The 16,811-nt window shown below is 62.1% G+C and overlaps 2 protein-coding genes across 2 annotated transcripts in view; both read left to right on the top strand.

Moving 5' to 3' along the window:
* Nucleotides 1-8,836: 8,836 nt before the first annotated feature.
* On the top strand, nt 8,837-11,219 carry PRR31 (proline rich 31). The gene is made up of 4 exons (XM_011957270.1): nt 8,837-8,915; nt 9,327-9,493; nt 10,412-10,487; nt 10,936-11,219. The coding sequence occupies exons 1-4, from the start codon at nt 8,904-8,906 to the stop codon at nt 11,119-11,121; spliced, it is 441 nt and encodes a 146-aa protein (XP_011812660.1). The 5' UTR covers nt 8,837-8,903; the 3' UTR covers nt 11,122-11,219.
* Nucleotides 11,220-13,780: 2,561 nt separating this feature from the next.
* Nucleotides 13,781-16,811, top strand: part of PTGDS (prostaglandin D2 synthase 21kDa (brain)) — a 6,514-nt gene continuing 3,483 nt past the window's right edge. Inside the window, exons 1-4 of the mRNA XM_011957269.1 lie at nt 13,781-13,950; nt 14,091-14,173; nt 15,242-15,425; nt 16,240-16,382. Coding sequence (XP_011812659.1) covers nt 15,413-15,425; nt 16,240-16,382 — 156 coding nt within the window. The 5' untranslated portion in view covers nt 13,781-13,950; nt 14,091-14,173; nt 15,242-15,412. The remainder of the gene's footprint in view (nt 13,951-14,090; nt 14,174-15,241; nt 15,426-16,239; nt 16,383-16,811) is intronic.

The following is a 16,811-nucleotide window of genomic DNA, read 5'->3' as shown; positions in this document are numbered from 1 at the left end:
CTCAAGTCTCCCGGGGGCACCAGCACTTCCCAGCTGAAAGCCCTTTCCCCATGTCTGCATGAGGGGACGGGGCTGGGAGCAGGTGGCATGGAGCCGAGGCCAGGCAGGTGATCCAGGAATGTCTGCCAGCATGTGAGCCCAGAGGCCTGGGGCTGGACACAGACCAGAGAGGGAGTCTGCCTGCCCACCTGTCTGCTTGCTGGAGTCAAGTCAGGCTGACTCAGTGGAGTGGGGTGTCCTGCTGGCCCCTACCCCCATGTCCCAAGCACAGCAGCCCAGGCCCCTGTGGGTGGCCAGATTGAATCTCTTTATCCTGGCCTGAGTGGAGCCGCTCCCAGGTCACCATCTGGGCCTGCTGGGCCTGGGAACAGCCTGTGCCTGCCCCTCCCACAGAACAGGGTCAGTGGGGTTGGGAGCAGGTAGGTTCTGGTGGGTGAAGGGGCTGGACCCAGGGCTGGCTTCCGTCCCTCCAGTGGTCACCACCACCTCCCAGATCAGGCCCTGCGATGGCAGAGGGGGCCTTTCCCCGAAGGCCAACTGTGGTCCCTCTCAGCCTTGTCCAGGGCCCACCACAGCCACACAGAGCCTGTGCCTGCGATGGTGACCACAGGAGCCTGTGATGGTGACAGTGACCCCAGACAGGCCACCCAGGACTCGGGCTGGGTATGGTGGGCTCTGGTGGGAAGCAGCTCCCGCACGGCTCATGGTGGGGAGGGTCCCCTCTGGTCCTCACCCCGTGATACCCCCTTCCCAGAGCTCATGTCCCCTCGGGGCACTCTACCCACAGGACACCTTCCCTGGGCTGCCCCATGGGACAAGCGCTCCACCCATGCCCACTCAGACACCGAGAGGCGGCCCAGGAGGGGCTGGGCAGGTGGGAATGGAAGTTTCGGGTCTGGGCCAGGCCGTCCACAGGCCCAGGAGGGGAACCGGGCCTAGCTCCTCTTCACACTGTTCAGACCTGGGGCGACCAGGGGGCTCCTGGGTACCCACCCCAGCGCCCCAGACCAGGAAAGTGAGGCAAAGGTGGTGGAAGACCTGCCAGAGCCGCCCAGCACCTGGGCCCATGCTGCTTTCCTGGGGTCAGGCTACAGAGCCCCTGGGCGGAGCGGGAAGCACGGGGTCCCCTTAGCGCTGCGCTGTCTTTTTGGGTCCCGGGCCCGCTCCTGTGCAGACCTTCATCTGAGGGCTGTGGCGTGTGGTGGGGAGGCGGACACAGCTGTGCCCTGACCTCAAGAGTGGCCTGACCTGGGTGCAGGGCTGGGTCTGCCTCAGAAAACAGATACAAAGGCCACGCACTATGTGATTCCATTTACAAAGTTCTAGAACAGGCCAAGCTCCTCTCACGTGACAGAAATCAGGTCTGCGGCTGCTGCGTCCGGGGTGGGGACACTGTGGGGTGGGGTAGAATGTTCTGTGGCCAGGGGTGAGGATGCTGCCCGCAGCTGCGGGGGTGGAATGTTGGAATGTTCCGTGTTAGGGATCGCAGCGCTGCCTGCAGCTGGCAGGAGGTGGAGGGGGTCTGGAATGTTCCACATTGGGATCAGGTTTTGCTCACGTGGGTGTTCATCGAGGTGTGCGACTCAGGTGCCCATGTTGCTGTGAGACGGCTCCCACGGTGGGACGTGGTGATGGTACGCTGGATGCCTCCACGTGCACCTCTTGCCATCTGTGGGTGAAACTCCTCCTGTTGAGTGCTGGGCTCCCGGGTCGGGGTCTGGGGGTGCAGCACACATTCATGTTCGCATTCTCAGAATACCCACTGACCCCCTCCCACCAGGCAGAGCCCACCCTCCCTGCCTTCATGTCTGCAGGGCCTGGCAAAGAGCAGGAGGCCGCTGGGCGCTGACTGTGGAGCTCAGAGCTGTGTTGGTGGACCAGGCATCCCGTGAGGCCACAGATGGTGGACGTGGGTCTGCCCTGCCTGGCCCACTCCTCCTCCACACTGCCCTTCACAGCACATGACGACGCAGCCAGGGCCCTGAGCCCTGCAGGAGGAGTTGAGGGGTATACACCAGGACTGGAAGGCCTGGCGCTGCTGCACAGAGATGGGGGGGGGAGGCCAGGCTCCTCAGGAACTCGAGTGGAAACCCCACCCACCAGGGCCTGCAGGAACAGGGCTACGAGGGGACTGCGCGCAGGTGCTGCTCGAAAAGGGACCTGGAGCCTCGGCCGAAAGGGGCGGGGGCTCCTGCTGGCCCCTGAACCCAGGGCCGCCCAGCTCAGCCAGGCCAGCACTCCCTGTCCTTCAGGCCCTGCCTGATCCAGTCTCTTTATCTTGGCCGAGAGCAGCGCCCTCCTGGCCACCATCTGGGCCTGCTGGGCCGGGACCAGCTGCCTGCGGGTTTCCAGCACTGCCTCTGCTTGTTTTCTGTAGGAGGAAGGAGGGTTGGGGGCAGAGTCATCCAGGGACTGAGTAGGCGGTGTGGGGGGCCAGACCTGTGGTGCAGAGCTGAGCTGGAGACACCCTCAGACCCTAGGCCCTGCTAGCTTTCTCCCGATTCCCAGGAAGCACGATTTCCCAGTAACCCCCTGGCGTGAGAAACTTGGCCCTGGCTCGCCGATTCCCCGATACTCACCCCAAGTGTCCCATACATACAATGGGGGGATTCAGGGCTCCCGGCAGGATGGCCCACAGGGTCAGGGCAGCCACCAGGGCCCCCACACAGGGGGACAGGTGGGCCGAGGGGCCCCTCTCTAATCCTGGAGTGTGGGGAGGGTCCAGCCTCCCAGTCCCCAGAGCTTCGTGTATGTTGGAGGCCCCCACTGCTGGAAAGGGGGTGCTATGTGAACGTGTCCCCAGATTTCATGTGTTGATGCTTCATCCCTACATCCACTTTTTTTGTTTGTAAGACAAGGTCTTGCTCTGTTGCCCAGGCTGGAGTGCAGTGGCACAACCTCTGCTCACTGCAGCCTCGACCTCCCTGGCTCAAGCAATCCTCCCACTTCAGCCTCTCAAGTAGCTGGGATCAAAGGTCCGCCACCACGTCTGGCTAATTTTTAAGTTTTTTGTAGAGATGGGGTTTCTCCATGTTGGCCAGGTTGGTCTCGAACTCCTGGGCTCAAGCGATCCTCCTGCCTCGGCCTCCCAAAGTGCTAGGATTACAGGTGTGAACCACCTTGCTCGGGTCTCAGATCCACATGTTGGTTGGAGGTGGGGCCTCTGGGAGGTGATTAGGGTTAGATAAGGTCCTCAGGGTTGGGCCCGTGGTGGACTTGATGGCTTTATGAGAAGACAGAGACCTCAGCTGGCAGCTCTCGCCCTCCGCCGCACTGCAACTCGGCCCCTCAACCTTGGACTTCTCAGCCTCCTGAACTGTAAGAAATAAATTTATTTTCTCTGTACATTTCCAATGTCAGGTATTCAGTTATAGCCACAGAAAACTGACTAAGATGAAGGGGGTGAAGTTTAGGGGGGGCCTTGTGCAGGGGCAGCCCAGGATCCTCAGAGCCAACCCCAGGCAGCTCAGCTCACCCCAGGGGCTCTCCTGAGGTGGGCCATTGGGGGTCCACCTCCTAGTGTCCTTCTGGCAAACCAGAAATAGGAGTGGGCTGGGGCCGTGGGATCTCAAAGAGGGAGTGGCTGTGGGTACAGTCACCATGGTGAGGGAGCAGCAGCTGCCCAGGGTGTATCAGGGAGGCTGAAACATTGTCTCCATCTCCGTGTGCAGGGCTTGCCTAGGCGTACACATGCCAGGCAGGCACCCACATACAGACACGTGTGAACACACAGAGGCACACATGTGTGCACACAAGCATACACAGGCACACGTGTACACACAAAGGCACACGCGTGCACACAGGCACACATGTACACACATGCACAGGCATGCACACACGCACAGGCACACCCATGCACGCACACACGCACACAGGTACACGCATGCACACAGGCACATGTGCATAGGCACGCACAGGCACATACATGCACGCACACACGCATGCACACAGGGCCTTCGCTCTGTGGCACAGTCTCCCTTGTTTCTTCTGAAACATCTCCCCAGGGGTGTGGACGTGGGCTGTGTTGGACAGGAATGCTGGTGGAAAGCTATTTTGTTTTGCAGGAAATTGTCTTATTTCTTCAGCCAGCAATTGTGCACTTCAGCGGTGATCAGAGCGAGTCCCTGGCCCTGTCCCCGCGGGGACTCTGCCCTGGGAGGGGGGCTCAGGGTTGTAGGGATCCTCAGGCCGGACCCCGAGTTGGCTGGGAGGGTGCCGATGAGCATCTTGCCCCGTCCCTGCCTGACTCAGGGCACAGAGCCCAGGGCCTGGGAGTGCTCAGGGCAGGAGACGCAGCAGATGCCAGCATGAGGACGGCCCAGTCTGGCAGACAGATGTCAGACAGAGGAAGAGGAGGCAGTCCACACGCCAGTGGGGCCAGAGGCCGGCACAGAGCATCGTTCCCATAGGATCTGAGTCCCTGTGGGATGAGAGAACCCCACAGTGGATGGTGAAGCCGGTGGGCCTTCCGCATCCAAGGCAGGCGTCCCCTTTCTGTCAGCGGGGCCCCAGACCTGCCCTGGAGGCATCCCTGACCTCCAAAACTAGGATAAGGCCATGAGCCCAGGAGATGGGGCTGGTTGGGGGCAGGGAGGAGGAGAGGGGTGGACTCTAAGGCCGGGCTGAGGATGTGGCCTGGGGTCTGGGGGTTCTTGTTCTGGAGCCAGCGGAAGCCCCTGTGTGAGGGGAGAACCGACTGCACCGCTGGGCCGCAAGGCGAGGCACGGGGTTGGTGGGCTGTGGGGCTGGGGCTGGGGGTCAGCTCAGGGAGCAGCACGCAGGCTCAGGGAACCCCTCCGGAGGCGCCTGGGAGTGGGGGGAGGGGGCCCACCTCATACCCACACTGTCCTGTGACCCACCCAGCGGGGACCACCCCAGGCCTGGCAGACAGCACCGTGCCCACTCTGGCCCTGGAGGTGGTTCTGAGGCTTGGGGTAGTTTCTCTTCTGCTCTCCCCCTCCCCTCAGGCTGGAGAGTGCTGGGGTTCAGCCTCCTGTGACCGTGGGGCACCCTGGGCAGAAGCTTGCTGACAAGGGGCCCTGCAGGCCTGGCACCGACCTCAGACGGGCAGGGGGTCCGTGAACCCATCAACTGCTGCCTTGGGCAGCTGTAGGCATGGCAGCGCCCCAGGGTTCAGCACCTGCCTGACCGCCTGGCATCAAAGCTGCCTGTCCTCCCAGCCCCCACACTACCTGCCACTCCCTGTTCGGCAGAGGAAGGAGACTCGGGCCACACCCAGGGAGGGACCTGCTCTGGCTCAACATGGAATCCTAGGTCGTAGCTGCCTGTTTCCCCGGCTGTGTTTGCGTAGCAAGGTGGCTGAATCTGCACAGAGAGCAGGACGCCAGGTGTGCATCTCCCGGGAAAGGGTCCTAGAGAGGGGCCGGGCCGCACACCTGGGGCTGGAAAGCTCCATGACTGGATGTTTGCAAGAAACAGAAAGAAGCTTCGGTCCCGTCTCAGCCACAGGCACGCCGGATCCTCTGCTGCTTTGCCACAAGCTCGGGGGTTTCAGTGAGACCCTCTCCCACTCCCACAGCCTCAAGTGGACCAGGGAGCCCTGGTGTTGCTCCCCGGGCGCTCTCGACCGCCCAAGGCGGCTAAGGAGAAAGGCCTATCTTGAAAGGACTGGAAAACAAGTGCATCAGTATTTTAAAAATTAAGCTACACCATCACAGGACCTGGTTATTGCCTTCCTGGGTATTTACCCAAAAGAGATACAGCACACACCCACGCACGATGCGTGTGCCCACAGCGGCTTTATCTGTAATGGCCCCAAACTGGAAACACCCCCAGGTCCACCCACAGGTGAAGGAGAATAAATCGTGATGTGTCTGCACAATGTGACACTGCCCAGCAGCGAACGAAGGAGCTACTGATGCTCTCGACAACCTGCACAGGCCCCAAAATAACCGCGCGGGCCGGAGGGCGTCCGGCAGCGAGAACGGTGCACGTGGACTGGCTCCACGCAGGCAAAGCCCTAGAAACGCAGGCTCATCTCCAGCGAGGAAAACACAGCAGTGGCCTGGGGGCAGGGGAGGTGGCGGAAAGAGGAGGGAGGGAGGGATTCCAGGGGGGCTCAGGGAATCTTTAGAGCGACCAACACAGTTGCCCCCTGATTGCAATGATAGTTTCGTGGGTGTGTGCATCAAAACGTATCACAGAGGCCGGGCGCGGTGGCTCAAGCCTGTAATCCCAGCACTTTGGGAGGCCGAGACGGGCGGATCACAAGGTCAGGAGATCGAGACCATCCTGGCTAACACGGTGAAACCCCGTCTCCACTAAAAAATACAAAAACAAAAACTAGCCGGGCGAGGGGGCGGGCGCCTGTAGTCCCAGCTACTCAGGAGGCTGAGGCAGGAGAATGTCGTGAACCCGGGAGGCGGAGCTTACAGTGAGCTGAGATCCGGCCACTGCACTCCAGCCTGGGCCACAGAGCGAGACTCCGTCTCAAAAAAAAAAAAAAAAAAAAACATATTACAGAGTTTGGGTGCGGTGATTCACGTCTGTAATCCCAGCACTTTGGGAGGCCGAGGCGGGTGGATCACCTGAGGTTGGGAGTTCGAGACCAGACTGACCAATATGGAGAAACCCATCTCTACTAAAAAATACAAAAATTAGCCAGGTGTGGTGGCGGGCATCTGTAGTCCCAGCTATTCCGGAGGTTCAGGCAGGAGAATCGCTTGAACCCGGGAGGCGGCAGTTGCGGCAAGCTGAGGTCACACCACTGCACTCCAGCCTGGGCGACAAGAGCGAAACTCCGTCTCAAAAAAACAAACAAACAAACAAACAGAAGTTTTGCAGAGAAGGACTCAGAGGCCAATGAAAAAGCTGCCAGTAACTGAAGCTGGCCCAATGTGAGCTACAAAACAGGATGTGACACTAGGATGTGACCCAAAGCGTAAAATACCTGAGGTCCACACGGATGTCAGTGAAGGGCTGTGCCTACCCGTGGGAGAGCAGAGACAAATCTCGGTGCAGCAAAGTTGCAAATGTGTGTGAATTCCCCTTCCGGGGGAGGTGGGGGTCGCACGCAGAGACTTCATCCAGAGAGAACAGTTCAAAAAGAAAAAGACAGAGAGGCGCAGGGTTCGGGTGGGGGAACCCCAGCCAGGTACCAAGGTCAACATGGGCAGTGAAGGTCGTGCTGATAGTGTCCCCCATGTGACGTGGTGGAAGCCCCGCCCCCATTCGCTTCCTCCCGACCATCACCGGATTCAGCGTGAGAAACTCAGCAGACGGAGCCCAATTGAGGGGTGCCCCACAGACAGCTGAGCAGTGCCCCTCAAGGCCGCTGAAGTCATCAAGGACCAGGAAAGGCTGAGAAACGTCACTTGGAAGGAGCCCACGGATGAGAGAGACAATGTCACGTGGTGACCTGGAGAGAGAGGGACTTTCGGTAACTAAGGGAATCTGGAGAAAGCCTGGACGTCAGCTGACTGGATGTCCCAACACTGGCTCACTGATTGTGACAAAGGGACCACGCCAATTAGGACGCCAGCGAGTGGGAAACTGGGGGAGGGGCACGCAGGAACTCCCTCATCTGTCTTTACTTTTTTTTTCTGTAAATATAAAACATTCTATGCTGGGTGCAGTGGCTCACGCCTGTAATCCCAGCACTTTGGGAGGCTGAGGAGGGTGGATCACCTGAGGTCAGGAGTTCGAGACCAGCCTGGCCAACATGGAGAAACCACATCTCTACTAAAAATACAAAAATTAGCCGGGCGTGGTGGCGCATGCCTGTAATCCCAGCTACTCGGGAGGTTCAGGCAGGAGAATTGCTTGCCTCCCGGGAGGCAGAGGTTGCAGTGAGCTGAGATCACGCCACTGCACTCCAGCCTGGGCAACAGAGTGAGACTCCACCTCAAAAAAAAAAAAAAAAACACACACACACACACACACATACATATATATATATATATTCTAAAGTAACCAGTATTTTTTTACTTTTATGTATTTATTTATGTTTGAGACAGAGCCTCCGCAACAAGAGCGAAACTCCGTCTCAAAAAAACCCCCAGGTAAGGCAGAGACCAAGGACCCACAAGATGCTCCCCAACCCAGGCTAAGCTCCAGGGAGCTGCTCGGACCCTGGAAGAGGACAGAGGCCCCCCAAAGCCTTAGGGGACCCCGGAGACTGCTGGACCCAGAAGGAGGTATCTGGACCCTCCAGCCTGTGCCCACATCCTCTGACCCACCTGCCCATCATGCCTCTGCCAACAGGGCCCAGGGTTGATGCACCCCCACAGCCAAGTGTCTGGGTCACCAAGCCCTGAATTCAGAAATGCACATGTTCCCTGGGACCCCTGAGAATTGGGCTGTGGCCAGGCCAAGGCCAAGGTCCTCTGGGGAAGCCCCAGCCTAGGTCAGCAGTGGCCTCCCAGGGTCAGCCATCCCCAGGGGCCTCATTACAGGACCAGGGTGGTAAGAAGTCCGCAGCTGCCCCACGCAGCAGCAGTCAAGGGGAGGCAGGTGGGCTGGGGGCCCTGGGGGGAGGGGCCAAGACCTGCTGCACCTGGGAGAGAGGAGGCTTGGAGGATGGGGGTGGGGCTGCATCAGGGAGGTCCTGGCCCAGACTGGACCTGTGGGCAGAGCAGGGTGGGTGCCAGCAGCCTCAGTACAGACACATTCCGTCTCACCCACCACCGGCGCTCCCCTCTGCAGCCTGTCCCAGGCCAGGGAACAGCTTGGCCTGATCCTGCTGATGCCTCAGGGCAGGACAGGGCGGGGAGGCTTCAGGAAGGCCACCCATGCTGGGCGCTGACACCTCAGGTCAGGACAGGGCGGGGAGGCTCCAGGGCGGCCACCCATGCTGGGCACACAGTGGACCCTCGCACGGTGTCTTCTGCCATCACACCCAGACCCAGGGCTGGCCAGGAGCCTTCGGGGCAGCAGCTCTGAGGATGGACGTAGGGGTACGAGGGCAGGGACCCGGGCTTTGGGAATCAGAGGTGAGGCCTGGGACCTCCCTGGGAGCTGGTGGTCTCTGCGGGTGCCCACCCCCAGCCCACATTTCCACCCCCGTTCCCCTCGGAAGGTTGAGACCAGGGAACAGTGGGCGCCAGTGGAAGGCATGCTCCTCAACCTTTGCTGGGCTGAGTTCAAGGAGGGCCCCCTACCTCCCCAGCCCAACCTCCCTCTGCCCCGCCTCTCCCCTTAGCCCCCTTGCTGAGGAGGGAGGGGGCAAAATCTCACCCTCCCTGCACTTGGAGAAAAAGAGGTTGCTTGTCCTGGGGTGGGGGCCAGCAGGGGACCTCATTACTAGGGGGTCCCAGCCCAGACCCTCACCTACCCCCTTCCCTACCCTCTTCCTTACCCCCTGCCAGGCCAGCTGCTGCCCAGGAGTCCTGCCCCCTGCAGCCCCGTGGGGAGCCCTGGGACCCCTGTGGGTAGGCCTCACCCTGCTGGGGACACTCCAGCCACAGCAAAGGCCCCCAGAGGGGCCTGAACTTGCCTTTCCACAAGATCTATCTCCAGCCTCAGGAAGGAGCGGGTGAGTGGCCTCTAGGATGAGGAAGGAGGAAGGAGGGTGCAGCTGGGCCAATGGGCCTGACTGCCACAGTGAGCATGGCCCCCATGGCCCTGGAGAACCCTGCCAGGTGGGAAGCGCTCACGCCCTCTGTGCAAGTGGAGAAACTGAGGCTCAGGAAGGCTGCCCACCCCCTGGCCAGGGTCACCCATCCCTGTCAGATCCAGGCTCATGCCAGAGTCACAGGTACCAGCCCAGCCTGGGACCCCTGCCTGGGGAGGGGGTCCTGGCCCTGCCCACCGCCAGTCCCTGCAGTTCTGGGGGCGTGGTGCGTCCTGGGGCTGGCAGTCAACACCTTCAGGCCCGAACGCAGGTCCCAATTCAGGATGTTGGTGGCAGCCGTGGTCACATCCAGCCTGCTCAGCTGAAGCTGGGTGCCAAGAGCCCCTGCCAGGTGATGGGACTGCCCGGGGAGGGGAGACGGAGGGCTGGGGGTGGAGACCCCTCATACAGACAGGCAGGTGGGCAGACCCCGTGGGCGGTCCCCGTGGGCAGAAGGAGGCAGCGCCTGCCTTGAGGGAGCTCACCCACACCCTCAGCACAGCTGTAGGGCCCCTGCTCCTCTCCTGGGGCCTGCAGTTTGGAGGAGGAGCCTGTCCTGAGACCCAGGGGCAGGGGAAGATCAGGGCAGGGTGCAGGGCCAAAGGACACGGTAACTGTGGCTGGGACGCCCCAATTCCACGCATGCAGTGAGAACTTCCACGGGCAGGGACATGGTCAGAGGTGGGGACAGGCAGGCTGCCAGGAAGAACAGCCTCAGGAAGAGTGGGGAGCAGGACCCTCCAGGAGGCCAGGAAGCCTCCCCTCCCCAGCTCACCCAACCTGCCCCTCCCCAAAGCCTTCACCCCAGCCTCTCCCCACCACAACCTCCTCCTCCCACAGGGACCCACTCTGCGAATGCTGGGCCAGGACCCCCGTCCCTGAGAAGCAGCCAGATCAGAACCCCCTTGGAGGGAGGGTGAGTCTTCCCTGCCTGACACCCCAAGCAAGGCCCAGAACTGCCCCCAAGTTAAGGACACTCCACATCTGTAATCCCAGCACTTAGGGAGGCCGAGGCAGGAGTCAAGACTCTGGGGTCAAGAGTTCGAGATCGGCCTGGGCAACATAGTGAGACCCTGTCTCTACAAAAATAAAATAGAAAAATTAGCTGGGTGTGGTGGTGCATGCCTGTAGTCCCAGCTACTTGGGAGGCTGTGGAGGAAGGATCGCTTGGGCCCAGGAGGCTGCACTGAGCTGTGATCGTGCCACTGCACTCCAGCCTGGGTGACAGAGCAAGACCCTGACCCTAAAAACATCAATAAATTAAAAAGGACACTCCAGGGAAGGTCTTGGTGTGGCACCAGAGGGGGCACGGTCAGCAGCCTGTCCGCAGCAGTAGGGTCCTGACCCTCGCCTGCTCCCTGCAGAGGTGGGGCTGGAAAATGACAAGATGGAGGCTACGCCAAGACCAGGCGCCAGGAGAAGGGACCCAGGCCCAGCTGCTTGGTGAGGCCCTGAGCACGGTGGTAAGGGGCCGCCCAGGATCCCCTGAGGGCTGGGCTGGGGAGGGAGGGGTCTCCCCAGGGCTCACCCCTCTTCTTGGCACAGGGTAGGGGAAGGACCTGGATTTCGACCTGAGGGAGAAATTTATCAAATTTGACCAGATCCTGGGCATCAGCCTTGACCACATTCCCTTCCTGCCCCAGACTGGGCTTGGAACCTGGGCTGCTCCTGGCGGCCCTGCCCACCCACAGTCACCCCGTGCTCCAGGACAGTTGGATCCGGCTCCTCCTGGCACAGACTGTTTATTTCTGATGGGGCGGTAGGGGCAGGTGTGGTCGAGCCTCCCACGGGGAGGGGGCACCAGCAAGGCTGGGACTGGCGGTGAGGGTGGGGTCGCCAAGGGCCGGGCCACGCTCTGCTGTCCTCAGGACAGAGGGGGGGCAGGCCCAGGCAGAGAATCGCGGAGGGGCTGGAGTGAGAGAAGGGAGACGCAGAGACCTGCAGGGGAGAGAGGGGCAGTGGGGGTGCCAGGGCCGGGAGGAAGGAGGGCCTCGAGGATCCCAGCAGCTGCCTCCCTCCCAGCTGGGTGCTCTCCTGGTCTGTCCCACACTCTCAGGTGAACAGAGCCAGATTCATCCTCAAGCACAGCCCTCGATGGCGCCCAACAGAAACTGCCCTAGGCTGGGGGGCTGGGACCATGGGGTGACCAGGCCATGGAGGCCTGTGACTGAGGGGCCCTGCCAAGCTCCACAGCACCTGGCACCCCCTGCCCCTGCTAGGAGCGCTTCCCTCACCGCTCGCTCTTCTCAGAGCTGTGGCCGCGTCCTCCTGGGCTGCCTCGAAGGAACCTCAGAGTGAGAGGCAGGAGCCCCCATCTCAGGGGTGTGGGCCCAGCCTCCCCGTGGCCACCCCATGTTCCCCAGATGGGAGCTAGGAGACCCTGAAGATCCAGGCCCAGCCCGGACCGGGGGTAGGCACGGAGGTGGGGAGCGGCCTCTGGAATCGGGTCTCCACTTGTGCCCTGCAGGAGCCAGCCCCTTGCGTGGAATGGCCCTTCTGGCTTCTGGTCTCCGTGGGGAGCGGTGCCCAGCCTGGTGCTACAGTGACCTGGGGGTCCTTAGGTGAGGCCCTCCCAGGCTTGGCCCCTGCCCAGATCCCGCCGGCCTGGGGAGCTCCCGCCCAGCCCCTAAACGGGCGAGGTGGGGACACTTTAGCCCTGACCTTCCATGACCTAGCTGGGCGCTTCCTGAAGTCAGATTGGGCCTCAGAGGTCCACAGCGCCGCTCACAGCACCGGGATCCTGGAGCCGAGCGTCTCGAGGCTGGGGGTGTGGGTGTGGTGTCGGGGGTTAGGCCACCCCCTCCTCACAGCCCTGCTGCCTTTGGGATGCAGCAGCTTCTGCCAAGCCTGCTGGAGCCCCACATTGGACAAATCACTGCAGCACCCCCAAATTGCCCTTTGTCCCCGAGAGACAGCCAACCCAGCCCTGGCTCCAAAGTAGCAAAACTGGCTGCAGCTTGGCCATAACTGTCTTTGGACCTCACTGCCAGGAATGCACATAGGAGTCTCAAGTCCCAGGGATACACCGGCTCCCCGTCCTCTGGCTTGTCCCCGGCTGCTGGGGAAGCCTGACCTCCAGGGTGGTGCTGGGAGAGGTGGCCAGAGGCAGCCAGAAAGGGTGAGTGAAGAGGTGGCCGTTCCCAGTGTCAGTAAACACCCAAACAGCCAGGAACAGAGAGGCAGACTGGGTGAAGAGTGGTCCCCATGCTTTGAGCAGCTCAGAGATGCCCTGAGGAGGGGCTGTCCCACGTGGCCCGTCCACTCAGGCCTCCTTCAATCACGGAGCAGCTCCTTTGACACAGGGAGGCCTGGGGGAGAATTTCTTGCCCCCAGAGGAGCTCTGAGCTGGGCTTCTCCCACTGCACCCGGCCCTGGTCTCCCCGGCTACAATCTCAGTGACTCCTGGGTCACTGTAGCACCAGGCTGGGCACCGCTCCCCACAGAGACCAGAAGCCAGAATTCCATTCAGCACAAGGGGCTGGCTCCTGCAGGGCACAAGTGGAGACCCGATTCCAGAGGCTGCTCCCCACCTCCGTGCCTACCCCCGCTCAGGGCTGGGCCTGGATCTTCTGCCCGACTTGTCCAGAACACTCCACACAGAGTCTCAATGATCCTGGGCACTGCCCTCCCCTATGGAAGCTCCTTAGTGGGGCAGCTCTGGCAGGAGTGAGCCTCTGGGGCCGGGAGGCTTGGGTACCTCTGAAAGGTGGAGTGTAGAGGCTGCCCCTCCCCAGTCCCAGGCTAGGGGAGCTGATGCCCGGCCACAAGTGGGTGGGGCTCACGAGGTCCCCAAGAGTTTATTCGAGGCTGGTGGGCACTCAGTCGAGCTCAGGTCCCACCAGTCACTGGGTCAGCCTCGGCCCTAGAGGGCAAACCATTGGTGGGGTCGCTGGATAGGGGCACCACTGCCCCCAGAGGATGCTGACCAGGGCCCCAGGGCAGACATAGCTTCCCTCCAGGAAAAGGTTGGAGTCAGTTCTGGGAGCCCAGGCCCAGGCCACCAGCCTTGTCTCTGACCTGCCTGGGCCACAGGCAGGAGGATGGCCTTCGTGACCTCTTAGGGTGGAGGCCAAGTCCCTGCATTCTGTGACTCAAAGCAACTGGTTCCCAGAGCAGCGGGGTGGGGCGGCCAGCCTCTTTCCTGCCCAGCCCTCCCCTAGGCTCCACCAAGGTCCTGCCTGGCAGTCAAGCTCAGAGCAAAGGGAAGGACACAGAGCGTGTGCAGTGAGGGGGTCCTTGTCCCTGCCCAAGCTGCAAGAAGCTCCGTGAAGGCCCCTCCTGCCCCTGTCCACCTCGCACAATCCTAGTCGGGGGAGGAGGGGAGAAATCTGGCGTGTGTTCACCAGGAGCTGGCAAGTGCCCTGCCCTTCCTGGATGTGGTGAGAGATGAATCTCCAGCCCTCGGGTAAGCCCAGGTGCGCCCATGAATCAGGGCTCGTGGGCGGCTTCCACTCACTGGTCCTCACTCAACCGTGTCTGGGGAGTGTCTCTGACCTCCTGCTGGCCATCTTGACCACAGGGACTGAGGAGTCGGTTCCTGAACCAAAGCATGAGTTTGTCAGCTCTTCCAGCTCCCCAGGCGCCAATGACCACATGGTCTCAGTAACGACTGGTCAGGGAGAAGGGACACGGGACCTGCCGGGCCTTCTGCTGCCCATTAGAAAATGAGGAAGAGGAGGGGCTTGGTCCTTGTTCTAGGCACTGGGTTTGAGGGCTGGACACCCGAGATCCCTGGGAACCCCTTTGGCTATGGGAAGACCTTGCCCCATTAGGCTTCAGAGTCCCTCCCTGGCAGGTGACCCAGGCCTGCCCCGACGGAAGCCATTCAGACCCAGAGCCACGTGTCCCGGGTCTCCCTGCCCTGGGCCACTTGCCACCACGCCCCAGGGCTTGCTTACCACTGGGAGGCGCTCTTGTCCTGGACTGGCCTGGTCCGGGTTGGGACCTCCAGCCAGGCCAGTCGGTGAGCCACCAGCCCCACCAGGGTGGAATGACAGTCAGGACTCAGCTGGCAGTGGGCAGGAGGCCAATCTTGTGATGATGTCCCAGCCACAACTCTCTTCCTGCCTCTCCCTTGTCCTGATGGGAACCCCTAGCTCTGTAGCTGAGTCAGGCCTGGGGGCCATGTGGGGTTCTGGGTTTAGGCACCCCACCCCTATCTATTCCAACAGACCCTCCCTCTCAACCTAGGGCACAGATGGCAGCTGAGCCAGCAGCACACCGCTGCTCCGGGCAGGGGCTGATGGGAGGCCTGGGTGGAGGAGTGGGTTCTCAGGGCTACCTTGGTCCCCCTGCACTTTTGCCCTCCTTCCCCCACCTCTCTGGTGCCTCCCGGCTCCCTGGGACTCACTCCCTCACCTTGGCCTCTGCCTGGGACGCTGACCGGCCACCCCCACCAGCCCTGACACCAGTGCTGCCCAGTAGCCGCTGCTGCTACACAGGCGTGCGCCTCCCCCCGTCTGGCCTCCTTGACCCCCGGGCATTGGGAACGGGGAACAAGGAAGCAGTCCATGCCAGCCCACTCCCAGGGCCCATGAGCCCCCAGCAAGGGATGGGCCATAGAATCCAGAAAGAAGACGGGCTCCAGCCCCCAGTGGTCGCCAGCGGCCCCCTAGAAGCTCACCACCCCACCCCATCCCACTTACTCCTGCTCTCACGTACATTTCCCAGCTCCCCACCCAGGCCTACCTTCAGATCAGCGGCAGCGCTCACCCACCACACCTGCCAGGGAAGCTCAGTCCCAGCAGAATCCAGACAGGGCCCACCGCATGTGCCTGCCTGTGACAGCTTGTGACAGAGCCCCAGCCAGGGCCGACGAGCTGGAGGGGCCCAAGGAGCAGGATGCAGCACTGGAGTAACAGGACAGCCCCATGGGGTGCTCCCGAGTCTGGACCAGACTTGGGGTGGGGAGGCCCAGACTCGGTGGGGGTCACACTCAGGGTGGGGGGATTGCTGGGAGAAGGTGGGGCCTCTGGCAAGGGATAGGGCCTGTGCTCAAGCCCAAAGGTGCCCCAGGATGAAATGGGTGCCCAGGGGTCACTATCAGAGCCCCAACAGCCGGCCATGGGGGAAGCCATGCCCAGCACACCTGGCCCTCGGGACCCTGCAGGGCAGATCAAGTTTCTCTACCTTGGCCTGAGCTTCTCACCAACACTTCACTTGCTGGGCTTCTCAGGGTGGAAGTGGAGCTTTGTGTCCCCTTCTGGGGTGGCAGGGCTCGGAAAGGGAATGATGGTAGGGGCTGCGAGATGTGGGTCCTGGCCCCCAGTGGGAAGTGACCAGAGGCCTCGGAGGCGGGCATGGCTGAGAAACACAGCCTCTGCTCTATGAGGGCCGTTGCGTCGGTGTGCCCTGCCAGCAGGAGGAGGGTGGGCAAGGTCCCTGCCAGCTCTGTCTCTGGGACCAGTGGGCAGGGGCCTCTGCCTCACCCCACACTGCCTCAGCCGGGGCAGCAGGCCCAGGCCTCTTGCATAAGCGCCCTGTGGGGGACGAGGCTGCAGCTGTGCCCGGCCACCCCATCCCCCAGCATCACGAGTCTTCAGTGGGCTGTCCTCGGGCCCTGGGTGGAGGCCAAGCCTGGCCCATAAATAGGGGTCTCCTCAGTGCCCTCCGCTCCTCCTGCACACCTTCCGCACACCTCCCTCGCTCTCCCACACCACTGGCACCAGGCCCCGGACACCTGCTCTGCTGCAGGAGAATGGTTACTCATCACACGCTGTGGATGGGACTGGTCCTGCTGGGGCTGCTGGGCGGCCTACAGGCAGCACCCGAGGCCCAGGTCTCCGTGCAGCCCAACTTCCAGCCGGACAAGGTGAGGGGCTTCCCTGAGCCATCCCCAAGGGCTACAGGGCCCTGTCAGGGGAAGGGCACTTTCCGGCTGGGTCTTCTCCCCCGGAGGAGCGAGCGAAGTCCCGCAGTGCCGCAGTGCCGGGCAGTGCCGGCCAGGGACTGAACGGGCGCGCAGGAAGGAGGCTGGGTAGCTGCCCCAGGAGGCTGGCCGCGAGAGGCCCTCCCTGGGCACCACGTCCAGTCTCCCCTGATGGGCCACGCAGACACCGGGCCACACACGCTCCCACGCCATCCAAACACGGCCACTCCTACGGGCACGCGACCCCCAGAGATCACACGAGCGCACGTTCCACATCTGGGTGCCAGGACACGGGCGGGTGTGGCACGGGGATGGCTCCAAAAACGCCGTGCGCAGTGGGGGGTCGGGGGACGCGCACCGCACAGCCAGCCA

The sequence above is a fragment of the Colobus angolensis genome, unplaced genomic scaffold (genome assembly GCF_000951035.1).
Source record: "Colobus angolensis palliatus isolate OR3802 unplaced genomic scaffold, Cang.pa_1.0 Scaffold44, whole genome shotgun sequence".
Classification (NCBI taxonomy): domain Eukaryota; kingdom Metazoa; phylum Chordata; class Mammalia; order Primates; family Cercopithecidae; genus Colobus; species Colobus angolensis.
Note: the sequence above shows the minus strand (reverse complement) of the source record. Positions and strands in the feature narration are given on the sequence as shown.